Source organism: Oxyura jamaicensis, chromosome 3 (genome assembly GCF_011077185.1).
Source record: "Oxyura jamaicensis isolate SHBP4307 breed ruddy duck chromosome 3, BPBGC_Ojam_1.0, whole genome shotgun sequence".
NCBI lineage: Eukaryota > Metazoa > Chordata > Aves > Anseriformes > Anatidae > Oxyura > Oxyura jamaicensis.
Window position 1 is genome coordinate 60,189,770 of NC_048895.1, and position 27,811 is coordinate 60,217,580.

Consider the following 27,811-nt stretch of genomic DNA (forward strand, 5'->3'; position numbering starts at 1 on the left):
TCTGGGAAAATAGAACAATATATCCTGATAGCTTAAAATACATAGTAGATCCTCTGCGTCACTGCTGATTATTCAGCCCATATTTCTGTCACCATATTTCAAAATTACCTGAGAGAGAGCATTTTGAATTAGTAAAGTTACAGGAAAAAATGGCAAAAATAACACTTTCACCCTTAAACAGGACACTCAAATGCTGACTGTAATGGAGTTGCATCAAGAGAGCAGGCAGAAAATTGAAGGAAAGAGCATGAGGCAGCTAACAATAACTTCAAGCCGGCCCTCCAAGATCAGCTACCCAACGATGTCCTCAGCCTTGTGTGGATTGTATTTCCCGCAATGGGACATAAAAGCCCATCATGTTGTGCTCAAGTGAATAATTTGCTCTGGTCACAGGACCCAGGAGCCAAACATTTCTAGCAAACATGGATACTTACAGTTCTGTTTTAAAGTCTGCTCTTACATTGGCCTGGGGAGGGGAGGAGCAACCTGGGTTGCTGCATTTAAAGCGTAAGTGGATTTCTCCACCAGAAGGGAGGAAAAGGCAACATAGTTAGCCAGCTCCTCTTTTGTCTTTCAAAGCTGTTTGTCATGGTGGGGAGGTAGGTGAGCACCAGAGCATGTGGTGGCCTGGCTGGGGCCTGGCGCTGCTGTGGTAGGTACTGAAAGCAGTGCTGGGGAGAACCACACTCCCAGCAGGTAAGGCAGAGCAAGAGAAATGAGTGTGTAAGGGGAATTGTGCAATGAGAAATAAAGAGGTGTAGGTAGGCCACGGCAGGTTGGTTGGTGGAAAGGTAAATACTTTATTGCCTTTGTTTTACACTCCCCGAGGTTGTTTTAAACTCCCCAAGGTTTCACCTCCCCTAGCCTATCCTCCCAGCTTCGTGAGGAAGATGAGCTGAGCAACTACTTCATTTACCATGTGCCACCGCTCCCATTGGGAAGATGTGGCCCATATCCCCCGGCTCTGGTTTCCCTGGGATTCATGCTGCTTTCACAGCCCTGAGCCTCTCTGCTCCTGAAGGCAGGTCTCCCAAGAAGGGATGTGTTTTACAAGCAGCATTCAGGCTGCCAGAACAGTAAGTCCACAACAGGTTTCCTCCTTCGTGTATGTGACTATGTGACTGATTAACCACCACACCTTTACATTTATAATTCAGCAATTCCAGTGGGGGAAAAAAAAAAAAAAAAAAAAAAAAATACCAAAACCGTGTTAAATAAATAGCCATGCTCTGAAGTTAATGGGGTGCATCCATTTTTATATAGCTGTATCTAAGGCTACAGTTTGATCCCAGCACTACTTTGAGCTTAAACACAACCTCAAAGTTGGACCTGATCTTAGCAAAAGGCTGGGAGGAGCAGACCTTGCTGGTTGGAAGTCTTCCCGCAGCCTGCCCCAATCCTGGGGAGATCCTACAGAAAGCTAGCTGTATGAGCAGTTCTTCTCCAACCAACACTCAAGCCTTCTGAGCGGGTATTTGGTGGGACCTCTTCACTGCTGTTGATGTGCTAGCATCTAAAGAGAAACATAAATAAATAAAAATATTTTTAAAAGGAAACAAAGAAAAAGCACCCCTCATTTTAGTTTCTCACAATTTTGGCCTGGAAATTGCACAGGGGCTAACGAGTGAGCCCCGCCCCCCCTCCATCCTCAGCCAGATCTGCATACAGCATTCCACTCTATGTTTACAGCTGGGGAGAAATTGAATTACCTACATAGTATTATTTTAGTATAAACGAACAGGAAGACTTCACCAAAATTGATGACCCAGCGGGTGTTACCCCTCCCTGACTGTACTGTATACGCCAAGCTTTCTAGACTCCAATTTATTGGTTTGTCAGAAACTTCAGTTATTTTCATCAAGTTGAGTTTTACATTAAACATTCCTCCCCTTAATTGGAACCATGCGGATACATTTGGGCAGCATCCATATTCCTGCTCAAATAAAAGGGGTACTTTGTTACAAATTCAGCATACTTTGCTGTTAAATTATATTTTGCTAGCAATTACAATTAAATATGAAGTTCACACTTAATAGCAAACCTTGTAATCACGTGGGAGTAGTTCTCCTTCCGTGAACATCATGCGTGGGTGGGAGAAGGGAGAGCTCTGCAGCCTCATTTTAATAATGAAATAAACAGTTCTGCCGGTGAGTAATTCAGGGATTTTAAAACAGGGCAGTGGCAGGATGGAAGTTGTTTAAGAAGCTTATTTAACCCTCTCACCTGCTACTTCTAGCTCTCTCAAGAGTTACCCACCCAACTGCAGGCAGACCAAATGATTTCGGAAGGGATCATTGAGCTGGGGCAGGGGGGCTGTGCCACACCTGGTTTTATTCTTGCTTTTAGTCCCCATGTGAAGATTGCTGAGTATAACAAAGTCATACGTGCAGAAAGCTTTTAAAATTCTCTTTTTTTCCCCCCTCGAGTTCAGAATTATAATAACAGTTCTCTAAAACAGTTCTCTGCTTCTCTGGCATTTGTCTTGGAAAACAGGTAATGTTGTTCCGCAAATTGAGATTTCATTTTAAATTTCATTTGTGGTTTTATGCTTTTGTGCTTGTCCCCGTTAGCCACAAGTGTGCCTGTTATGGAAAGGTATCAAGGGGTTTCATTAGAAGATGAAGAGGAGACATTTTGCTATCAAAAAGAGGATTTGATACTTCAGCCAGTTCAAAGCCGGCCCTTTTGATTTTAAGAGTAGAATGTGAGGTGTTACAGCTATTATGTGTTATGGTGGTGTTTCTACTATCCTGAGTCACTTTTCTACTATAATACTTAATATAAAAAATACAAAAATATAATAACATACAATTAAAATATATAACAAAAATATATAATACTGGAAAACCTGTAATTTTTATTTATTTATTTTTTTTCTGGGGGGGTGGGGGAGAGGCTTTCAATTTGGACATTTGCATGAGGAATACTTGTGAAAGACTCTTGGGGACAAGCTACAAGCTCTCAGGAGGTACCTGGTCAAAATCTGAGAACTCTGCTTTACTAAAGCAAAGAAAACCCAAGACTAACCTGATGAAAGTATTTCTGCCTGGTTTGAGCTGATTTCCTAGTCTTTGCTCATAAAATCTCTTGCTGTCTTGCAAAGGAACCTCATTTCCATGCTGTTTGGAAGCAGCGGGAATTTGTCCTCCATGTCAAGCTGACTCTGCCCAGCTACTGCCACCCATTGCTATGGGGAACTAAACCCACACAAGCAGGCTGTTCTCACTGCGGAGCCCATCTCTGGGTGGCTCAGTTTCCCTGGAGTGAACTGCTGGACCCTCATGGTCATCCACAGAGCTGATGTCCCTCCTGTGGTCCTGGGGGATGGCCAACCACTGCCATGGGGTACACGGCTTCTGCTGCTGCTGCCAGCCCTTCTCCCTGCCTGGCCAGCCATTACCCATGGAAATATGGGAAATATTGGCAAGTCCATCTATTTCAATTATTTCACAGAAGGTGTTAGAAACACTGAAGATTCCTTGAAATATTTTGATGGTTCCCAAACTAGATCCAACTCAGAAAACACTTTTACATGTGACAGTTGAACTCCATGTTCCTCTCATCACTCTGCTTTCCAGTTGTAATTTCATTTCAAGCCAGGAAAAAGATTTTCTTTACACTGGGGCTTTTCTAAAAAGATGACAAACACAACTGCATAGACAGCAAATCAAACTTTGGGATCTATGCCGTTGGATTTGTTTTGAAATTTTACAAAATAATGACTCTTAATACATCCTAGAAGTAGCACCGCGCTGTTAGGAAGTCCTGATGGGTCCCAAAGGACTTCCCTGGCTGGTGTTTCTCGTGGTTTATTTCACAGAAATTCTCAGTGCCGTGCTCGAGCTCACACTTTCTCCGGAGATGGCCAGATTTCCCTGAGGCAGACAACATGAGAAAATTGCAGCTGAGGAGACATAACCAGAAACATGCTACTGAGCCTGAAGCACTGTATTCTTTCCAGAGCTTGAATCAAGTCCCCATCATCCTGTAACTATGCCTGAAAAGGTACTATGCAAGAGGCCACATCCTGCACTGAAAATGACTCTGCTTTGCACCGATGGATTACTTCTGCTCTTTAAACAAGTCCCCTTCAACAACACGTATTCTCATCTGTGTATTTTTAATAGAAGCATAATTTTTGTCATATGTTATGAATAGCATACAACTGAACAGTGCGCATAAGACTGTAATTCCATCTGGGAGTTTGTTGACATTGATAAACCACTCAGGTTTTGCTTTTGTGGTTCATGCCATTACAGCAGCTCAACAGGATTACAGTCCTGTTTTGTACAGTTGGTTATAGACATTATACCATATGAAAATGACTGTATATTTTATTAAAGAAAAGGTTTGAATTTAAGTATGAAACTGAAAATTCTCATCAATGGTCTGATAATATGGCGTTAAAAATGATCTTTATATTATTAGCTGAGTGGCTTGTTTATTTTATTTAAGATTCCTCATCCTAGGCAATGAAAAGAGTTTAGTTGGATTTAACTATATCTATACTGAGGGACTGAAGAATTTCCCTTGTAATTTTGTGGCATCACTACTTTTATAGTATATGAAAACCAGAACATTGCACTGCCCATAATGGAAAGTGAACCAGACAAGTCTAGTAATTTCATAGTCTAAACTGAGTTAAACAGATACACACAAAAGCAGATAAACAATGAAAACTGTGGTTTCACTTTTTTTCATTCTAAACATTAACTGTGATAGCAGTGGTGCTCCCAAGGATTGTTTAAAATATGAAATAAAATTTTCCTTTAATTTGCCTATAATTAATAGATCAACTGTGTGTCCATTTCCCTCAAAATGAAGCTTATGTTAAGACACATTTCCCTCATGTCTGCTTTTAAAGCCATGAAACCCCTGTGATCAGGTGCTTTAATTCTTCTGCACTTTATTCCCAGTTTGATTGGATTTAAAAAAAAATTAGGTCACACGGCTTGGTTTCTAGCATAGCCTCACTCCATTTATTACCATCTAGTTCAGAGTGATGGCACTGATGAGTCCTGCAAGGTTCAGGTTGTTCTAAACCAGATAGAAGGGTGATATTTCTGCTCAGAATTTTTCTGTTTGTACGAGCCATCGACAAGGCCTTCATCCCCGACCCACCAGTGATTTCACGGAGCTGCTGCTCACCCTGCACCAGCACGCCAGACTCAGATGACCCGATGCTGCTCCCCTTGCTCAGCCCCTCCAGCGTGCTCGGAAAGGGCAGGGGACTTGCAGCACCTCCATTCAGTGAGATGAGGGGAAGAAAACAGAGGGCCAGACTGCCTACAGAGTCAGTGGAAGTTCTTCCACCTATGTGCGCTGGATCACACACTGGAGGCTCTGCAGGTGGTACGAAGCTTCCAGATGGAGAGAACATTCAACAAGTGTCTGCTTTATAGGACAAGCTCCCATTTAAAGTATTAGGAGACTTCAGGGGTTAACTTCCCAATTTATCCCAATTCCAAGTAGTTTCAGACCCCACTCTAGACTAGAAAAGCTGAATCCTATCTTTCAGCATAACAGCACTCCCTGGATAGGGCCTCCTCTGTAGTATGAAGTATTTGCAGACCTCGTTTTCATTACAAACTCTCCTAGAGGAGAAGTGGTGTAAATTGGCAGGAGATTTTTGCTAGCAGTATTTATACCAGCTACCCAAATGACATAAGTTGTACCTCTCAGTAGAGCTTTTCCTGGTATAAGAACATTAACCAGAACTGCCGATCTAATTAGTAGTATGTTTCTTTTCTTGTCTCCCCATGCTCTTAGCTGACAAAGCTGTATTTGCAAAATGTTTGAATGCAGACAGACCTACTACTTCTGGGGAAGCCGCACAATGGCCAGTAAATGATTCCAGCATTGCTGGGAGAACAGCGGGGGCTGAAGTGATACAGCAGTGATATGTGATGAAGCAGCCTTCTGATGGATCCTGGGCAATGGCCAACAGTAACACAAAAAAAAATCTGGGGTGGGATTTAGGGTTGCAGTTCTTACAGAAGTTCTCCAGAGCCAAGGTAAAAGGAAACAGAAGACAACCACCAATGAAGCGAGCTTCTTAGTGATTTAAGCTGCTTAAATCCTCTCATTCAATATGTGTATTAAACTCTCAGCCTTAAAATATCACAACAATCAGAAAAACTTTGGGATGTCACCTCACTCAAGTCTGTCTTTATCATCCAGATATATTTCCTCATTTGACTAACCAACAGAGATTTTCCTTCTGGTAACATCCTACAAGTACAATGACTCCTGGGAGAGCAAGATGGAAAGAGACTAAGACATGGCTGCCAGACTCTCTTCTGTCTTGCATATCAAAGAATCAAAGAATAATTTAGGCTGGAAGAGACCTTCGAGATCATCAAGTCCAACTGTCAACTTACTGAGTCCCATCACTAAACCATTTCTACAACAATTATTCCCACTTATTATTCCTATACTAACCATAATCAAACCTTTCCGCTCTTAAAGAATGTGAGGACAGCATGGAGCTCCCTGCCTGGCCAATGTTGAGGCTTGAATGTCCACCCGGCCTCAGTTTTACACTGCTGTCTTCCATTTAACTATTTACTAAAGGCTGCCATTGTTATGACTTTTTGTTCCAGTGGTCCCTTTCCCACAAAGGTACCTGGTGACATCAACAATAACATTGTCAGCTAAGTAATTACATCATCTTCATTACTACTGCAACACAGAAAGAACACAACTTGATTCCAAGCAGAATCTGCAACACCGTCGATTTTAAAATAAATTGCTTAAAGTAGGCAAATTTGATCTGGAGTTATTGGAAGAATAAATTTGAAAGACCACCAGGTCATTTTTACAGAATCCCTTTCGTGAATGTAATTGCGCTTTTATGTGCATACACATAAACAAAATTAGTGTATATCAGTTATGATAAAGTTTTCTGTTGAGCACTGAAAAATTACTGGAAAACCACATAATAGTAATCATGTTTTATAATATTGTCAGCTGGGTGATTTTCTGCTCTAAGGAAAAGAACAGCCCCACTGTGAATTTCACTAGGTTGCACTCAGGGACTGTTCCTATATGTACAAGTGCTCTTAACAGTTATCTTGGTTGTGATTGCATAAACTGAAGTCCAGAACTGACCCCATGCCCTGACAAAAGCCAGAGAAAGGAGACAGTGCTGGTATTATGGGCAGGCAAATGAAAGATTTTTGGTATTCGTTTTTGAAGCTTTAGTTTTATCCTGGGATGACGGAGCGTGTAACCTTGTAAATACACCACTGGCAAACCATTCCAAATAACACCACGAGGATTAGGAAGATAAGAACCCTTTTAAGACTATTTCTGACATTTAAGAAAATCTTAGCAGCCCAGGGCTAGGGGCAGTGAATAGAGTACGAGAGGACCTGCTTTCTCTAGCCTCAGCTCTGCCAGTTGTACAGGGTGTTTTATCTCCTTGGATCTTACTATTTTCTGTTTTTCCTTCTTCCTTTTCTACTTACATTTCAGTGTCTCTGCCACAGCTAATTCAGTAATGCTCCAAGCTTTATGTACAACATCACTGCTGTAATACAGCTCCTAATAATTTGTTTACCTCAAGACTGACAAATGAGACACTCCAGAAGAAATTAATCAGGAAGCACATTAAGACTGGGTAACTCATACACAAGGGCAGAGCTATTCCATAGGCACTTCTACCAGAATTTCTGGGAGATTTAGGGTTGGCATGGCCAAGCACAGCTAGAAGGGGCTGTCAGATGAAAGAGGTACAGCCACACAACAAACCCTCCTCTTCCCCTGCCCCCATTAGTTCTTTTATGGGACTCACCGTTTAGATCAGAGCTGCATCTACCCCCGTAAAACACAGATCTCAGCACTGATCTGGAGTGTCTCACTTGCTGGATTATTTTGACCCCCACCATCCAGATGACCCATTCCTGTCAAGCTGCCTTATTTTTTTTTTGTCCTGCATTTTGGCTCCCTGGCTCTCCTCTAACATAATCAAGAGTGCCAAACCAGTGCAAAACCCAGCTTTGTCCAACTTTTAGGGCACAGTAGAACTTGGAGACATTTAAGGGGCTTTGTTAAGAAAGCCTTACGCAGCTTGAAGGTGGATAACAAATAATTAGAGATATTGTCCCCCAAACATGTTGTGCTACAACTGTAGCTAGAAAGGAAAAGAAAAAAGAAAAAAAAGAAAAAAAAAAAAAAAGGAAGACATTATCATAAGAGTTAAGATCTGATCTGTTCTGCATTTTGTAGGGCCATTTTGTTTCCTAAATTCAGTGAAAGCAGTACTGTGCATTTTTTCCTATAGAAATATGCATTTGTGGTTTTGCCCATGTTACATAAAGCAAGGGTTCGGCTCCAAGTCATTGCAGCTGTCTTGTACAAAAGGTGGGCACACAGTTCTGATTCTTTCTTACAAAACGGGGTGAAATGGCATGTCCTGTATATCTTTCCAAGATTTCAGAGGGAAGGAAACCATTATTTTTAAATATACCATCCTGAATGAAGGTGCTGTGGAAGAGGTGACAAGGATCTTCTGCTGTATTAGAACTTTTCATTACTAATCATTCTCTTTCTAAGACTAATGAATCTTGAAGCCAGATTTAAGAATTTGCGTATCACCTTCCACCAAAAACAGTGAGGATGAAGGGCCCAGCCATCTACCTCTACTTGCTCCATCTTGCTCTAAAAGCAGGGTCAGTTGAGCCGTGTTCTCACACTTGCTGGGATTTGTTTAACTGACTTTGAGCATACCCTACTGTCCACGTGGGTTTGCAGTCTCATAGGTCGCAATTTGAATTTTGCTGAGAGCAAAACTGCAGCTTTGAAGAGTTTTTAGGTGGTTGTAGTCAGGGTAAAGTGGCAATTTGGTACTGCGCACACTGTTTTTAAGCTCTGACTCTGCCTTTGATCTGCTTCCAATGCCTTCCCCAACATACAGTTCACTAACAGAGCACAATGCACTTCTTTCTCCGTGATAATTTCTGCTGGTTTTTGTGTGTGTGTGTTTGTTTGTTTGTTTGAATGGTTGGTTTGGTTTAGGTTTTTGTTTACTTTTAGGTGAGAGATTCTCTCCATTCTCAATGAATCTGAAGTGTTTAGTATTAGTGGCAACTACTCAGACTGTTGCAGAAAACGCATGAAATAAGAAAACTAAAGGCTACCTACCTGAGGCTTTTTCTGTAACATATTAAAGCAGGGATGCTTAAATGGTGGATCCCGATCTGGCTTGAGCTAGCTTTGTTCACAGCATAACAAGAGCCTGTGCACCAAAGGTACATGGCAGATGTTTGAGAAGGGCAGAAGTTCCCTTCACAGTTCCTGAGATGTAGGCACTTCAGTTCACCCACCATTTTAAATATCTACTTTAAGATGAGACTGAATGATCACATTTTTACTTTTTTTTTTCCATTGAGAGTAAAGAGAGACATGGGTGATAACTATACCTCGCAGGTACATAGCTTTGCTAAACCAGCCTTGAAGTCATAAGCAGAGATGAGGGGAATGATCGGGCCACTTACCAGAAGAAAGGGAAAACCATTTTTGTCATTAAGTCCCATAGTCTGCTTCAGCATTTTACTTTAGAGAGTCACTAAAGAATAAAATTAAAGACCCAAGAATTTACTTGGGCATCAAGGAGCAAATTTATTTCCCCCAGTCCCAGTTCAGTATTGCATCCATTATACAGACCAAGATCTCTCCTGCCCCAGGATGTCACCATTCCTGGCTGCACAGGTCTACCTGCAGCAGGGCAGGGGGCAGGACACCCCCTCCATACAGAGACTGAGAGGGCTGGGTAACTTCGTAAAAGAGATCAGTAAAAACTGCTGTTAAAGAAACCTCCTAACTCAGGAAACAGCTAGTAAAATGAACATTCATTTGCTAGAATAAAATTTACCCAAATTTACTGTACATTTAAAAATTTTTAAGCACTTTAGATTTTTAAGTACAAATGAGTATGGAACTCTGTCATCATTTTATTAAAGTCAAGAAATACATGCGTAGAGATAACACAAATATGTGCAGGTACATTACCTCCATCCTCTTGGGGTGTATATACATACGCATGCATACTTGTATGTGTGTGAATACAGGCAGAGCTGGATTCAGGAAAGGAAACAATTATATTTGTCCAGTCTCTCTGGGAAAAAGAAATTCAGAAAATAAATTATGATGTATTTTTCCTTAAATAAACAAACTACAAGTTGCAAAATAAAAATGTAGAAAATTCACCTTTTTATCAGCACAGATTTCTGAAGTACTAGACTAAAATATATTTTATAAGATGATGAATTTGTAAATGTTTTCAAGAGTAAAACAAATATCATCTTAACCTCCTGTATTTTTTTTAACTATAGCTATGATTAAGAGAAAACATTAACTGCTTGGTGCAAGTGGTAGTTGCTGTCTTGATTTAATGCATACAACAAATTAGCTCATGTTTAAAGCTGTAAGGATTTGTTTGGGCTTCTCATAGTCTGTTTGCCTTAATGTTATCCTACCATACTATCTTCTAAGTACGGGAAGTTTACTTGGAAAAGTTTATTTATTTTTTTCAGTTGACCACAATTCCTTGAGATAATTGTTTTAACATTGCCTTTATGGCTGGGCTGTTTCAAATCTATACAGCATACCAAAATTATCTTGTGAGAACCTGTTGAATTTTTGTTAGTTTTCTCCTAGGATCCAACACTTTAAAAATGCTTTTCATCTTTCAGCTTTTTTAAATGCTGTTCTTTTCATCCCTGAGGTCGTTTTCTGACAATAAGAGCTAGTGGGCTTCTAAGCCCTCTACTCAAAGCAGCTTCAAGGCATTTCCCTCCACCTCCACCTTGTTTGATGAGTTTTCTCATGTCTACCCATGTAATTTTCACCAAGGTTCAGCACAGAATTTCAGTAACAATTGCTCAACAACTAGCCAGCAGTGGACTCCACGTCTTCCAGGCCACTTAGATCCTGCAAACAACTGCCTTCAGACTGGGGAACCACTGCAGCCAGAAAGTCAGTCCCTCAGAAGATGGAGAGCACAAGGGCCACTGAGACTTCCTACAGGAACTACGGAGATATTGCATGGATGAGAACTGGGTAGGTCTGAACAAAATTAATTCACGATCCAGTTATAAATCAACTCACCACCTGCACAAACCTGTTTGAGGAAAATAATGTCAGTACACACTGACAGTCTCCAAGCCCAAATATTACAGCAGTCATGCCACAAAAATCTGTCTCTAGGTGGCACATCACATGACCATCAAAATACAGAATACCAGCAAGTCATTTGTATTTTGGGGGACACTTCACCAAGTATTCCATAGGCTAAACTGCTCTTCCATTATTGCTGGTAGACTGTGGCTTTGCGTAGAGGCCTATCCAGGACAAGGATCCACGACACACATACTTAACGCAAAGCAGCCTATGACCTGAAGTGTTTCCAGGCAAAATAGATGTAACACACAGCAGAAAAAAAGCCATGTTACCTTCAGTCTGAGGTTGGTGAACTGAAGGACAGATCTGCTCTAGGTTTCACAGTAATCACTGGCAGAACTGGGAAACAATCCAAGGCCAGCATCGTAACCATTAAACCATGCTTGCTCTCCCGGCATGGAGAGAAACAGAAACATGCCAGAGATGGAAAGCAAACGCCAACTAGTAGAATGGGCCCCTGAAGTATTTTGTTCCCTGGAGAGAGATTAAAGTCTTGCAGTACATATAAACACCTGCCTAATGATGACAGAATTGAATTTATTGCTTCATGCAACAAAAATGCCTCAGAAATAAGATACTAGACTTACTATTGAGATCATCCAAAACGTACCACGTGTTGTAGTTATCACAAACTTCAGGTGATCAGCCTAAAACATCTGCAGCACATGTACTATCTGGTGAACACCAAGGCACAGCTCATAGAAACTCTGCCTGGGACCCTCCGGAGATTGTAAAGTAGCTGAGACATGATAGACTAGAAAGAACACCTCACTTCATGAACCTCCACCACTACCCCAGCACAGCAGCTCCGGCAGAAGCACTGCCAAATGCCTAAACTACACACCCTCTTCTTCAGCTTATCATGCTCTTCGCTTAGTAAAAACACATTTCTGAGGCTGGGATAATAAGTTTGAACAGAGACCTTAGCACAGAACTGCTGCACCCTTTCCTTTGGGAATTAAACATCTTCTATAAGCACTTAAACCATAAAGTATTTCTAAAAGTAGAATACAGAGCTTCAAAATGTTAATCAAATGCAACATTTTAAACAAACAAATCTTTGTAATCCTTCCTGATACATCCACATGGTCAAAAAACAAAGCAGCTATAACATAACAAGCATCTGTTGGAAAAAGTAGTTTCAGCTTATAGGCTGCCATACAAAACAGCTTACCAGCTTCACTGTGTTCACAGTTGGTATGAGTAAGGGCAATTTCCATTAAACTGTCTATACTAAATTTGACAGTGATGTTAAAGGTGAGGTATTATAATTAATATATTGGCTGTAAAATCATTAAAAACACAGTACAAATGGCAAAACAGTCTATACTGTAGTCATCTGATATTGTTGGATTTCTTTTCTCTTATGAAAAAAAAATGTTTTCATGGCTTTTTATTGTTAGAAGATGTAATCAAGATGGTCGCTCTTGACTGAAGAGAGTTAATCATGCAGGTTGAGGAGGAACCATATTTGCAGATCGTAAATTAGGTGAAAAGGATCCATATTTATTTATTTTCATTTCTTCTCCTCTGGGCAAAATTCCCTATTTTATTATCTGGAGCAACTGGCAAATATTTCAAAATAGAGTCCTTACGAATTACAAACTTAACTTTACTCCTCAGATCGCAAGCCAACAACAGCTAAGTGAAAGAAAAAAAAATAAAAATAAAATAAAAAATAAATAAATAAATCCTTGCCCCCACTCACCCTTTCACCACCTTCACAATTCTGTTCCTCTCAGAAAAACTTAAGAGAACGAGTGAACTTTGCAGTATGCCAGCTAAGTCAATGTGCATGGACAATTTTAGATCAAAGGGAGAAATACCTTCTGAAGTGCCAAGAGCTCCCTAACTTTTACACCAAAAAAGTGCCAGCTCACCTTTTCTGATGGCTGAAATGGGGAGAGATGTGGGGAGAGATGAGCTACTGTCTCATATAGGCAGGCCTGGGTCGTTAGAGATCCTATAGAGCAGCAGGAGAAATGACTTACAGCTCCTTTTGGAAACAGCCCATCCTGTTGCACAAAGGCAATATACTTGCAGGGCAACAGACAGCATGTGACAAATTCAGCCCTGCAGCAACTTCAGTTTCTGAGCTGGATAGACAAGTGGTTGCAAGTGAAGTGCACCACAGTAATGTAATTCCCAAGATGGCAAAGTCCACTGCAACTTCAAAGTCCACTGAGCAACTTCTGCGGGCAAAAAGCTTAAAAGCATTTTAATGTGATCACCTACACACATGTAGAAAGCGAACAGGATTAGGTATATTCTCAGTTCTAGTCTTCTCAGGTAACAGTAAAAGGGCTTATTGCTTCCTTCACTTCAGTGACTACTACACTGAACCACCTACAGCCCCTGTTAGTCTTAATTTTTGAGCCAGATGCTAATTAAGCAGGTTCCTGAAAAAGTCTAGTAAAAACATTCTAGCCACCCAAACTTCTTGACTTCCAGAGGACTGAAGTAGCCACCCCTCTTTGCTTGTTCTCTGGAAGCATTATTGATTCTTTTTGTATCTTTTGATGGCTGTGATGATGGAACAAGGGACTTTGGGCACCTATCTGGGTTCTTTTAGCATTGCTGGGAGCATGTCTGCCATATCCTTTCCTATCAGGAATGCCCCACAGGATGAGACCAATGTCCACTTGCCCCATTTTGTCTCACGCAGTGGTTGTTGCAGAAGTTGCTCAGGGAAAGCAGACAGAACAAGACCATCTGAGGTCCAATCTTCATGCTCCTGCATCCTGCTATTAGATTGGAGACATCATAAGTAATATCCCTACCTATTCCCAAAAGTATCCGATTTGCACCTTTTATCCATTAATTTGTCTAATACATTTTGAGTTTCTTGGTATGTGTTGATTTCATACTTTCTTGCAACAGTAAGTTGCATAAGTTTATTAAATGCATTGAAGAAATACACTTTTTAAAACCCATTTTTAATTGTCTCCTATCAGTTTCAATTCACATCCCCAAAATGGTATTATAGGACCTGGCACGTAAGTTTAGCACTCATCTTCTGCACTGCCTTCTTGATTTAGTAAATCAACCCCAACCCTGTTCAACCTTACTCTCCAAACTGAAGTGAGAGCATACGCCTGCTGTTACATCCCCTTAAGAACTTTAGATGCCCCTGTCCATAGCTTTTTTTTTTTTTTTTCCTGTCTTTATTACACTTTTCTCAAAGTGTAGAGATCAGCTACATGCAGCACTCAAAATGTGGGTGTACACAGATTTTCTACATTGGCAAAATGATGTCTTTGGTTGTGTTCTCTCAGGACCCTCCTGATACGGGTAATTTTGGCTGCAGCTGAACATTGAGCCAATGATGACAAAAGAGCTGCTAACTCAGCATGGCTTGGATTATTCTAAATAACCACAAAGTTGTTTTGGAGACACCCAAATCAAGTCCAGACAAGTGACTAGACTAACACAACATGGGATAATACTATGCAGAGATACATGCTTAAACCCTTGAAGATAACTCCATTAATGGAGTTCACAGACTCCTAGATTTACGGTACTACACTCAGCTTGGTTGTCTACAATTACAGTGCATTGGATAAAAAGAACAGTCTAACAGTCTCCCCCATGCTTCTGAAATGTTTTCGGAATGATACCTCTCTTTTGAGTAGCTCTCCCCTCTACTTCCATGACAGCCAGAGCTGAGTATGCACTCTATGCACTGTGAACATCTCAATTATCAATAAAAATCAGTGACTAACACATTTTCCCCAATTTAAAACTTGTTTTCAATCGCTGAGAAAATTTAGCAGAACTCCATAGGAAGGCCGATGCATAGCTGTTATGTGACAGCAGAGAATGAGAAGTATGAACTGCTTCCTCCTCACCCAATGCCGCATGTCTTCTCCCTCCCCACGTACACCACTGATGCACCTCAAAAAATATTTATGAGTTCTCATTCAGGTACTTCAGCTGATAAATTTAATATCACATTCCCTGGGGTAAGCAAAAAATAAAATATTGCATTGGCCTTCGCACATGTGGAGATTATATTACTTTACAATGAAACCCAGCAAGCTGCATGTTACAGTTTTTACCACAATCTCCTTGGTAGGAATGTTTCAAATACATTGCATATGTGTGAATACAATATAAGCATACTGAAATGCTTTGAACGCTGTAATACATCAGACACTTGAGGAAGAAAAAAAAATATATATATAAAAATAATAATAATAAAAAAAAGCTTTAAAAATGCTTTCACCTATCCTGGCTCTTAGATCTGTGTAATCTGTTAAATGCTTCGTTTGACACCGGTGTTTTCTACTCTCATACAGTGCTACTTGGCTAGCCAATACACAAAGCAAAGTTATAAACAGACGACTACTCAAGCATATCCCCAAAACTTCCGAACATTTTCTGGCTAATTCATTAAGTAAGATGTCTCTGTGAAAGCAAGCAAGCAGACAATACTGCTTGCTCTGTGCATTAGAGCCCCGAGAAAAACAGATTAGAGTCACAGCTGTACAACAAAGTCCTTTGGTTTACGCAAACACATTTCTACACGCCGTAAAAGTCGAAACATCTGACTCATTTGGACTTTACAAGGCTACAATGCTGGAAAATATGCATAAAAATCGACAGCATTCAAAGGCGTTAAAGAGTTTCAGTCTCCCATTTTTTTCCTATGTAGCCAGCTCGACGCGAGGACCGCAGCACCTGCTCCTGTAACTCCCCAGGCCGCGGCCGGGCCGGGCCGCCCCGTGCCCGCAGCACTGCCGCCATCTTGTGTCGCAGCCGGGCAGCGCCGCGCCGCCATGGCGGGAGGGCGCGGCGGGGGGCCGCGGAGGGAGGCCCCCGCCGTCGGCGCCCCACAGGCTGCAGCTCCAAAACGGTGCTAGGTGCTAGGTTAAGCACCCAGAGGTGACCATGTACAAAAATAAATAAATAAGTTGCAACCCAACCGATGCTGTCCGTGTTATTTCACTCGCCCAAGTTGGTCGTGGTGGCACCAAGCGCACACTGGTTTGCCCGAGTACCACAGGTCAAACTGTCCCCAGCTTCATTCATCTGAGACGCCTGTATGCTTTATTTTTCAGAAATAAAGAAACTTTCTGTGCTTAAAGCAAGGTTCCAGTAGTTGTGAATGTCTGGCAGTTCCACAGAACAAGGCTCAGGCAAGCTGCGGCACCCAGAAAACAAACACGCATCACCCTTTGTGAGCATTTCTAAGTGATTTGCCTACCTCTGCATAGGAGCTCAATGGCAGAGGTCAAACCTACATCACCATTTTTAACCACAAAACCATAGGTGGCTTTTTTATTTTTTTATTATTTATATGTACATAGATACATACAGAGCAGCCTGTGGAGGACTAGTTTGCTTACTAGTTGAGAAAATCTTTTACCCCCTTTTGCTACCAGATGAAAGCTGGAAAGTAAGGGGTGACAGTTGTTCAGACTGCTGATATAAATCCAAGTCTCAATTAGATGCTCCACTTAAACTTGCACGTTTTTGGCAGCCTCAAACAGTAACATTAGGCCTGAACTGTTACTGGGATTCAGAGATAGTTTCTCTTAACTAAAAATTAAAGTACAATCAGGATAATGTGACATCCTCTACATTCTGTTGCCCAGGTTTTGTTATTTCAAAAGATAAAAACATTTAAGGTTCCCAGGACAGATGCATTAGCTAGTGCAAATGTAACTGATGCAATGAACTAATACCAACAAAAGAGATCAGAATTGTGCAACTAGCATGTAATCACAAGCTAAAGCCAACTCACTTCAGAACAAAATGTTCCTTCATATTGCTTTAGCCTTCTTATGAATTTGCTGTGAGGAATTGTTTTCAATCGTTGCAGTATGTGGGGCCGTGCAGGACGTCTGTATGTCTATATTACTCTGAAAGAACAGCTATTACCAGTGTGCTGCTTGCCTCCTCTCCAAATGTGCCTTATGAAGAGGCTGCAGGTTGTGAACAGCTAGCCTGCAGATGCTGGCATTCTGGGGAACATGGGATCCTGAGCTGTAAGTGGGAAGGTACACCTTCCTTCGTGGAGGCAGGGAGCACATGCCAAAGAAAAGAAGAGGAATGGTTGGGCCTGGATGTTCCCAACAGGAATGTACCTGCTCAGGATACATCTCCCCAGTGCAAAACTCCTCCATGATCATATACAAATCCTTTCTGAGTTGCTACACAAGCAGTTAACAAATCCATCTCTATCCTTAAATAGTCTGGGAGAACAGACTGAGGCAGACCAATTCACCAAAGAATATGAATCCTTTAGGTAGTACTCCCCATTTCTGAAGAGGTTTAGCCCTTGTCATCCTTCTATGTGGACATCATGAAAACTGAAACCGTTTGTGAAAACCTGGGAAAGAATAGCAAAGTGACCTTGAGGGCACTTCAAAGGAGATTGTCACAAATGTGATGCTGAGCATATGAAAAAAATATTTATTTATTTATACAGTTTATTGAACACCATTCCAACGATTGATTTGCAGTCTAAGCAACAAATAAATGAAGTAAGCCTGTAACAGAAAAGGTCCTGACAAATGCAAGATGAGCACCTTATGCATCATGCAGGAATGAGCTCATGCCATGGTTCACATCAAGAAGGCCCACCTGGAGATACACAGAGAGAGGGAGATTGCTCCAAGGTGGTGAAATTGTATGTTAAACTGCAAACAAGGCGTCAGGAATGTGAAGAATTATGGCAAAACAAATACAGATGGCATCACATAGGCTTGAAGACCAGAAAAATGACACTACTGTTTGCAATGATCAGAAAAGGATCAAGATATGCTAGTCTTAAGAGGCAATATTAAAAGATGTCATGAGTTTGAAACAGATGGTTAGATAGCCATGAGGAAAAAGTCAGATTAATCTGAGTTTTTCATTTGGATATAAAACATACACATGAAATGGAAGGGTAAGAGTCAGTCACTGCAGAAATGGGAATTGAATTTATATGTATTAAAAAGTATAGCAGCAGCTTGTTAAATTCCATGCACATGAAAGTATCTTATATGTGTGCTGACAAACATTGTATTTTTCTACCCTGAAAGAAGCAATGCTGAAGCGTGTTACTTGAATATTGTCCACTCAAATGGGTGGAAGAAAAAAAATATATATATATATATCATATCTTGTATTGATATACAAACACCTTTTATATGTGGTATCTGAGGGTGTTTCATTTTTTGTGGATGAGTTCTACAACGCATGACCTCCATTCCCTTAAACGCATACTCTTACAATTAGAAACATTTCAGTATTTTTCCCCCATTTGCCTTCCTAAACCTGTCCTAAGTATCTGCATTATGTTATCCAACACACTGGCTGCTAACAGTACAATCAATGTAAAAGGTTACTTAGGGGGCATGGCTTTTTTCAACTCTGTCCTCAAAATACAAAGCTTATTTTTCCAAGAATTTGAAGTCCTTTACTGTGGAAAGTATCTTAGAACCATTTGAATAGGGAAAGAAAAAAAAAAAAAAAACCTGAAGCATACTGGAATTATAACCTTTTGGAACAAGAAATCAGGAAATTTGCTTTAATAAACATTTGTCTGCATGTCAGCGTAAAATATATTTTTTCAGTTTCATAACTTGATTGTAAAATTTTACAGGGCAGGAACTTTGTGTACCAGACACTGGCCTAAATGCCTATTATTTCATTGCTTTTAGAAAAGAATATCTGACCACCTATTCATTGGTATTTTTACAAGAGTATTAAGGTATAAAGTAGTCTACTGTTGTGCTTCAAACAGTAAAACTTATGACAATAACTTCAATAAGGCTACAGCAAAGATGAACAGAGTCCTGATATTTACTGAGCTAGAAACCTACTCAGAGTTTTAAAATAACTTCCAATCACTTAAGCAAAACAAAATCGAGGTTGATTTGTACATAAATATTTTCCACTTGTGGATATTTTTGTATAACTCTGCTTTGTACCTAGTAATCTTTCAGCAATATGAAATATCAGGATTTCTTTTTAATAAACTAATCAGGTACAAAGAAAACTATATCAATTTGTAAATGTTAGGAAAATGTGATTATTTTCCTTATAGAAAACATCCCTATTTTATGTAATACTGTACTGGTGGCACAAGTCCAGGGAAAATATTTTAAATACTTCTGCTTAAATACTCTAAAGTCTCCATAATTGCTTTTGAACTGGAAGAGCAGGGGAAATTCTCCTGTAAGTCAAGGTTACTCTCAAATTAGTTCTCACCAGTTCGTATAATATTACATGACCCAGACACTTTGGGGATTGAAAGGAGGAAGGACAGTTACCAATGCCGGAAAGTTCAAAGGTCACGTTTTACTTCCATAAAATTACACTGTCGATTCCAGCAGCTATGTGAAGCAATCAATGTGAATTTAGGTTATCCCACTGGTGGACCTTCATTCAAAAATAATGCCAGTGCATGAGAAAACAACATTTGCTTGCTGACCAATGGCTGGGAAGAAAAAAAAAAAAAAAGTCTAAAATTAACTGTCTTTACTTAACTGTCTAAAACTAATTGCCTATAACCCTTGAGAAAATCTGCCATTTCTTGTTTTCCTTCAGGCTACATAAATCAAGCCACAGTCCTGTGCTGGTCCAACACCCAGTATCCGGTTCAATGGCCAAGCACAAAGTTTAAAATCCTCCTGAGGTTTCAAACCCCAAACACATCCTTTCCAGTGTAGAGGGCAAAAATGACAAATGGATCTATGCTCAGAGATCCTTTTCAGCACTGGATGGGAGATCTCGGTAAGGTCTTCAGAAAGTGAAGCACGCTGTCTGCACCAACCTTACTTAGCACAGCAGACACAAGGGGCAGTGGCAGACAGCTGGGGCATGCAAGTCCTAAGGTACAACAAACAGAACCAAGATGGTGTAGGCAATTAAAAATCAGGAACATTAAACAGAAAATGTTTTGCACTTGTTTGTAACAGAAAGTGTTAAGGATAGTATGTCCTAATACCCAATATATTTTTCTGTGTGGGATTAATGCTCCCCAGCCATAACAGACTTTTGGCATTATTAAGATTGGCATATGTACTTTTCCCTTGGCAGAGCAGGCGGAATAAAAAACGCTGTCCAAAGGGTGGAGCCCTCAGATGTGGGTGCACAGCAGTGACTTGCTGCTGGCAAACCCTGCCTGCCCATCCATCTGTCCCATCTCCGTAACATTTGTGCCACTGTAAAACTCACCAGCTAATTACACTGGGAGCTCCTGATGTGAATGAGCCGTCCTGGTAACAAATCCCTCCCAGGGAGCACTCGGGTTCCCACTACATGACGAGGACACCTACTTCCTAACCAAACTTGCATGCTGCAAAAGATCACTGCCATTACGCACAACTCTAAGGGACTGAAACAGCAAAGCAGGGGCATTGCCGTGGGAAAGCGTGGATGGCAGGTATAATTGGCCCCCCAACAAGAACCACAGTCAAATTCACAACTCCATCACAGCAGGAGCTGTGCAAATGCAGGGCATGGGACAGGTGTTCAGATGCTCAAGCTTTTGTAATCTAAGACAAAGAGACAGGTACAGGACACAGAACCAGTACTGCCCAGGACAACGTGCAGATGGCTCCAAAACAAAATGAGGTTTCCTGGCCACAAGATATTTTTATTTTGAATCCCCCATAGGATGTTCTTGCTAGTGCTATCCAGGTGTCTGTACTTCACACCCTCACAGCATTATTTCTTCAAAGCACTTTCCTGGCTTCCTCCTTCACAAATATGACCCAGATTAAAAAAAATCTCACATTGCTGTAACTTAGTTGTCCTTCTAGACAGATGCTTTCTGCATGTAGGCCTTAGCTCTGACTAGGGTTTTGTTCTTGAAACGCAGTACCACTGAGATGAGATGCTTTTGTAATAGCCAGACAGAAAATTCAGTGATGATACTGCCACCTAGAATACTGCTTGGAATTATTTTTCTCTGTAAGAGATCTTGGGGGGAAAAACAAAGGAGAAAAACTTAAGGTATTACACAACACAGACTTCCACATCCTGAGTGTATGAAGGCAATTAAGTAATATTCAGACAACTTCTATGCAATTTTATTAAAAGAAAAGGTTATCACCTTTATTTATCTCGGAGACAGTTCAAGATCAATCACTTCAGCATTACAATTCACCTGGACACTTCCTCTTTCTTCTCCCAGTGCTATCCTTCCACTTTTTTCCTCTAAAATCAAATTATGAAATAGTCCCATCCAAAGCTTCAATGTGAATTCGTACGTTTGCTCCATATCCAAGATACCATTGATTTTTAAGTTGTACGAACAGTAATTTAGTGTTGAGTTGGCCTCCAGTGCATTTAAGTTTCACTCAGAAGGGCATAACCAGATAAATGTTAACATCTATCATTTGCCCATGCTGAAACAACAATTTTTCCGAAAAGCTCCAAAATCTTAAGCAGGTTAGAGGAACCTCACGTGACTGTGTATGTACAGATGGTTAATATTTGTACATGACTTGTTTAAACTCCCTTTGTAGTCTAGGCCAAAGTCTACCTGAACTAGGTGTCACTCCCCTTCATTCTCCTGTGTCATGTTAAACGTGTCATGTTTTAGCCAAAACACAAACATCTGGAAGTGTTCAGTCAGCTTGCACAGGCTCAAAGACTTGTCAGATTTGAGCATGCAACTCCACAGATTTTATCTTGTTAATGAATCTTCACCCACTACCCCCAACTAGATTGCACATTAGTTGCTCCCAGTTCAAAGATATAAGGACTGTACAGGACTTACTATTCCTATATTTAATCTGGTACAGAAGCAACAACTTTCAACCTCTGCAGCACACAGGCCACTGAACCCAGATACCAAGCTCCAGTTTGGGATTCCTACTGTGGATTTAACTATGATGGAGCACAGGACCAAGGCAAAGCAAACCATAAATAGAACCAGACTGCCACCAGCAGCACTACTGTCTCATATAGTTTTCTCTAGCATGTAGCTGGGAACATGATAAAAATGCTAGGGACAAGAATGCGTAAGTATTTTATGTATTTTCAAAAATAAAACCAAATCCACGGAAGATGCAGTCCCTTAAGACAAAAGGGATTCTACTTTGCTATGTGCCTATATACAAGTGATATACTCAAGGCTTATTAGCCAAACCAACGTTTCGCATAGTCCTCCAACTCCATTTTAAAAGGCGTATTCATACAAATTCTATTGTTTAGAAGCCCTTAGTAATCCAACGAGTTCTGCAACTGAGGCACAAGCTTACCTATAACAGAATTTCTGTAACTTCAACTATATGCAAAAAGATCAGAAGAGTAATTGGTAATATTCATACATTTGTTAATACCAATTGTAACTTGTTACCGATTTACCCAATTTGTACCTCTACTTGCAACATGACTGACATTCATGTAAGTGTTATGAAGTTGTGTTTAACACCTTTACTGCGAAGTTGCAGACCAGAGTGAAAGTACCTAAGTTAAGCAATAACCATGGTTCTTGCTGTTAACCAGTCTTGGAACACGTCAGAACACCTGAAAGGCTACCACCAATACCTCTCAGAAATCAGGTCACCCAGATCTAGCTACTGGGAAGTTGTCCAGGAGTGTCGTGGCAAAAAAAAAAAAAAAAAAAAAAAGCAAAGCACCACACAAGATAAACCTTATGAGCTTTAGTGAGAGCTGCAGGAAAGTCAATCTGCTTGCTGAGCCCAACATCCAGAGATGCCTGCCTCTTTACTATGCAAATGGCTGGGGATATGAAGAAAAAGGGGTTACAAGCAATAATGAAAATTCAAGTTCAAGAGCCTGAGAAGTAGATATGCATTCCAGCCTCCTCACTTGTACAGATGCTCAGCCCCACATCATCACTATAGTCATGCCCTACTCACCAGTGTAATGGAGCAAATCCTGGAGCCCACTTAAGAACTGCTCTACTTTGCAGAAAATGCAAGACATGCAAAACTTGCAGGAGAGAGGTGATCTTAAACCTGTTCCAATCCTGCCTCATTTCTAAAAAGCGGAAAATTGACAAATGAGTTCTGTAACTTACCACTGGACCGTGAAACCAAGCCACTGGAGAAGTCAGTTAAGCACTGCTTTGTTTGAGCAGTGATCTTAAAAATCTGGCTACCTTGACCACCAAGAACTCCTGCACAATCACAAGTACATAGCAATACTTCTAACACAGAAGTAATTCCACCCACTATTTGCTTCAAAACTGAGGGAAGGAAAATACACCTAGTGCCAAGTTAGTCTCCTGATTAAATTAAGGCATATTTAAACAATTCCTGCAACATCTCAGAAGATTTGGGTAACAATTAAGGCAGTTCTCCTCACTTGTTTCAGTAGAGGGAGCCAAATTTTCATCACAGATGCAGCAGTATTCAGACTTTCCTACAAACATTAGTCTGGAACCCCTGCAGAAGTAGAGGCCTAAGCACTGCCAGACCAGGTACAAGCAAAGATCATAACCAACTATCAGCACTTACACAATTCAGAAGCTGTGTGAAGTTCCCTAACCTTTATGTTATGAATAATAAAGGAAGAACCATGGAATAGGAATTGCAGGGATTCCCACCATCTTTTTAGGAAACAGCTAAAATATTTAAGAACTATTCCAAGACCTGTCAAGTTCTTCAATCTCCTGTTACCTTTCCAATCCAAAGAATTATTCTGGACACATTAAAGACACACACTCTTATCAGGCTCAAAATTTATTTTTCATTTCTTGCACTTGAAGTATTCTTCGATGACATCTTTGGCCTGAGATTCCTTGCCATAGTCCTGTAACACAGAATAACCCATTATTAACATACAGACCCATTCTAGAGTATATATCCTACTTATAAAAGGACAACTGATTCTCTGACAGTGTTTCTCAAGGTACTCCCCATATACACCCTTCCAAAAAAGTAATCTCAAGAGAAATCACATCTACCAGCTGCTTTCCCTTCGTTATTCAAGGACTACTCTGCTTTATCTAAGCATAACCATTAGTACAGATCCATGCAGGCTTTTTGTTCTGCTTAAAGGAAGCCAAATAAAATCAGAATGTGAAGCAGCAACAAGAAGTATGTAAATACATGCATAAGTCATTACTGCTTATGGTGAAGATGTAGCCATCTCTTGGGACCTCAAAGACAACAAAGTCTTCAAGGCTCGTACTGTGGCTTTACTTTACCAGCATTATTTCAAAATATGCTCTGCAAAACACGTTCAAGTTGAGCAGATATTATTAACTGGATTTTACTCTTAAGATTCTCTTCTAGTACATTTTCCTTAGTTTTCCTTTTGGCAAGAGGCCACAAAAGCATCCTTATATTTACTGCTCACTTGCAGAAGAAATAAGCATCATCTTACTTTAACCACCACACAGCTGCAGCCCACTACTTTGCGAGGCTTTCCTTCTCTGTCGATCTTGCAGAGTCCTACCCATTCGCCCAGCTTTTTGTTGTCATCAACCTGCATAAAATATTGCATCACATTACAACTGGTAATTTCAAACGTAACTGAGTTCAGTAAGAAAGCTGCTGTACTCTCAGAAGTATTGGGTAACGTATGGCTGCTTTCCTCACAAGTATCAGTAGAGGGAGCCAAAGTCTCATCACTGTACAGCTCTTGTGTCTTCTAATTTCAACACAAAGTCATGTTTAAAACTCTTCTGACACTCCATGACCACTAACTAATGAGTTCTGTATCTCAGTATACAGGACAAAAGCTCACTTCAACTTTATCAGATACACGATAAACATCCTTAGCCATTTTTATGTCTGTGGTTTTAGTGTTGCTCATACGACAACTACACAGAACTGAGAAGTCACTGCTGCTTTCAGAAATCGTTCAGGTAAGCCATATACAGAATTACAGCACAGCGTTTCAAGGTTCAGCACAGTAACCATTCCAGACTTGTCTGAATTTCAGACACTCACCTTTATCAGGTTGATCTGGTGTTCTGCACAGAGTGCTTCAACTAGCTTCACGTACATGGGTTCATCACAATTTGAAGCCAGGACACAAAGATGGGCTTGGCGCCTGAAGAAAAAGAAAACTGAAAAGTGTAACTTCAAATGCTGACCAAGCCTTCTTTAGTAATCAAAAGCATGACAAACAGAACTCAGCACATGCATTTGTAATAACTTTTAGTTTTGATACACTGGAAGTACTTCTGATATCATTACTAGCACTTATTGTTTCTCAAACACAACACAGTACTTATGGATTTTTAGCTTTATTATCAGATTCTATTCCAGTTTCAGAAGCTTCTAGAAACCCCACTAAATTAAATCTCAATCACTGGAAAAAGGTGTAATGACTGGATAAACACAAGGTCACATAACAACTGGCATCTTTATTAGAAAGCAACAAAGTTACAAGTTGCTTTTTGCTTTTGACTCCATATTGCAATAATTCAACATTAGGATTATAATTATAAAAAAATTGAATTTCTATGTCAAGTTGTTATAAGCTCTTCAGAACAATCTTTTCTACTTACGTCCAAAGAAGCTGTTATGACAGGGCCCCAATTCTTAGGAAGAATTCTTAGGAATTCTTAGGATTAGGATCTTTGTATACTGCAGTACAATGTTAAGAATATCAAAGGGATACCTGACAACAAAGAGAGCTGTATAGGTCTTCTGTGCTTAATTTAATTTGACCACAGCAAACAAACCCTATGTTCTCTACAGCCTTCTTCACAAGCTTCACCAGATTGTTTCAGAAGCAGTTTCCAGGCAAGAACCATCACACACAAACACACTTCAGCCTTGCACATACATCATCCTCTGAACTCACATAAGTTTGCATCTTAAAAAGAACTCTTACCACCTATTTTTCAGCCAGCAAGTTCCATTTCTCTCATTTAGTATTATACTGGAGCTTTTCGCATACAGGTTTGTCAGACCACTGTTATCACTCATAAGAGGAGTGAAGGGGTATCCGACAATTTGTGGAGTCATCACTCAAACGCTGTAGCTTTACTTCAGCATTAAGGCTATTATTCTGTGCCTATGCAGATAGGCAGCATTCTTCATACTACCAGAACTGTAACTGTATTCTAAAATTGACACGCGAACGACAGGTTTAATAGTGTTTTAATATAGTACCAAAGCAATTATTTACACCTGCAACAAATAAAGCGAAGCTAGAAAACAAATAAAGGCAAGTTCTTTTTATAAGAGCTAAATCAAATCTTCCAGTGCAAGTCGGACATATGTATTAGCCCTCCCAGTTCCAATTTTTATCAAGATTTAGGAGATTATCATTTCCTAAAACACAATGCTGAGCCTCAGATTTCCATAGCTTCATATAGCCAATCCATTGTCTTCACAAAATCAATCTACATGCAAATTTGATGGCAGAGGGCCTGCAAAAAGACAGAACTTAATACACTAAATGCTGCCATCCTCGAGTCATTAAGATTTTGTCAATATTGTAAGGTCATAGTTAAATGCACTGAAAAAAAACCACTACTAGAAATGCATGGTTATATGAAAACATTTAACTACAAAAATCTGGACTAAAAAAACACTATACGTATTTAGCATACTTCTTCACAATATACCCCACCCAGTTTCCCTGTTCACCACAGATCAGACAGGAAGTACTAGACACTTACTTGTCCAAGGCTTTAGCTGCTTCACGAATCCCACGAGCTAGGCCATCATGGATAAGTGCGGTCTTCAGCACTTCTTGGAGGGCGGTGTTAACATCCATTACACCTCCAGCAGTAATGCTAAACAGAAGACAGACATTATTGCTCTGTCCATGCCAAAATCTTCACACCTCTAAGCAGAAGCTTCCCGTTCACCTGCAAGTATCCAACCATTAAAAAATTACAGCTGAAGAGCAAACCGAAGAGCTATATCAACATAAGAAACTAAAAAACATAAGCAGCTGAGATAAATTTCAAGAAACCCCAGCGGTGCGCCTGCCAGCTTACACGCCCCTTGCGAAGAGGGACGAAGGCCGCATGCACGGCCTCCCCGCCTGCCGGAGCTCACCGAGCGTCCGCCCTCAGAAAGGCGGCGGCGGCAGCACGCCGGGGCCCGCGTGTGCGACGGCCTCAGCAGCCGGCCGAGGAGGAGCGGCGCGACACGGGGCGCTCAGGCCCAGCCAGCCCCCCGCCTCAGTCTCCCTCCCCTACCCCCCAACAGCCCCAGCCCCGCTCACCCTTCCTCGGCCATGGCCCTCTCGGTGGGTGCCGCTCCCGCCCGGCTTCCTGCTGCAAATACAGACACAAACCGGCGCCGTGAGTGCCGGCGGCCTCCCCGAAGCCCTCACCCGGCGCCCCCCCGCCGCGATGCCCGGCCGGCCGCGGGGATGGAGCCGGGCAGGCCCCGCCGCCGCCACCGCCACGCTCACCCGCCGCCGCCGAGAGCCGCACGCCAAAGAGGGGGCGGGGCTTCCGCCTCACGCTCTTATAGCGGCCGAGGACCCCGGCGCGCGCGGGGCTGCGGGCGGCCCGCGGCGGTGCCTGACGAGAAGTAAGGAGAGGGCTCCGCAGAAGCGCAGTTAGGGGAAGCGCGGTGTGGGGCCGCGCTTCTCCCCGCACCGAGCTATTAGGAACAGCGCTGCCCACTCCTCACGCTGGCAGCCTCCAAGGCTTATGTGATCACCCCGAATTATTGCGCTGATTGCTTGAAAGTCTGAATTCCTCCGCTGCAGCTTCGAGACAATTCTCATTTAGCAGCTC

General features: G+C 41.2%; 1 protein-coding gene and 4 non-coding genes across 6 annotated transcripts; all 5 read right to left on the reverse strand.

The window, feature by feature from the left end:
• Positions 1-23,412: 23,412 nt before the first annotated feature.
• LOC118165382 lies at positions 23,413-23,497 on the reverse strand. The gene has a single exon (XR_004750028.1). It is a non-coding gene; the product is annotated as a small nucleolar RNA SNORD100 (small nucleolar RNA).
• Positions 23,498-23,816: 319 nt separating this feature from the next.
• Positions 23,817-27,573, reverse strand: RPS12 (ribosomal protein S12). 2 transcript variants are annotated; one of them, XM_035322231.1, is made up of 6 exons: positions 27,481-27,573; positions 27,289-27,340; positions 26,735-26,851; positions 25,050-25,152; positions 24,481-24,582; positions 23,817-23,904 (listed from the first exon to the last, which is right to left on the reverse strand). In XM_035322231.1, the coding sequence occupies exons 2-6, from the start codon at positions 27,300-27,302 to the stop codon at positions 23,842-23,844; spliced, it is 399 nt and encodes a 132-aa protein (XP_035178122.1). In that variant the 5' UTR covers positions 27,303-27,340; positions 27,481-27,573; the 3' UTR covers positions 23,817-23,841. The 2 variants fall into 2 exon arrangements, with proteins under 2 accessions (XP_035178122.1, XP_035178123.1); XM_035322232.1 differs by lacking the exon at positions 27,481-27,573 and having other exon boundaries at positions 26,735-26,926.
• LOC118165380 lies at positions 24,232-24,366 on the reverse strand. The gene has a single exon (XR_004750026.1). It is a non-coding gene; the product is annotated as a small nucleolar RNA SNORA33 (small nucleolar RNA).
• On the reverse strand, positions 24,650-24,736 carry LOC118165381. The gene has a single exon (XR_004750027.1). It is a non-coding gene; the product is annotated as a small nucleolar RNA SNORD100 (small nucleolar RNA).
• On the reverse strand, positions 26,010-26,084 carry LOC118165385. Its single transcript, XR_004750030.1, has one exon. It is a non-coding gene; the product is annotated as a small nucleolar RNA SNORD101 (small nucleolar RNA).
• Positions 27,574-27,811: the final 238 nt, after the last annotated feature.

Coding starts and splice junctions, on each gene's coding strand:
- RPS12 (XM_035322231.1), bottom strand. Junction 25,153..26,734: donor GCAGCTAAAGCCTTGGACAA/GTAAGTGTCTAG, acceptor CTTTTTCTTCAG/GCGCCAAGCCCATCTTTGTG. Junction 23,905..24,480: donor GCAGCTGTGTGGTGGTTAAA/GTAAGATGATGC, acceptor TCTGTGTTACAG/GACTATGGCAAGGAATCTCA.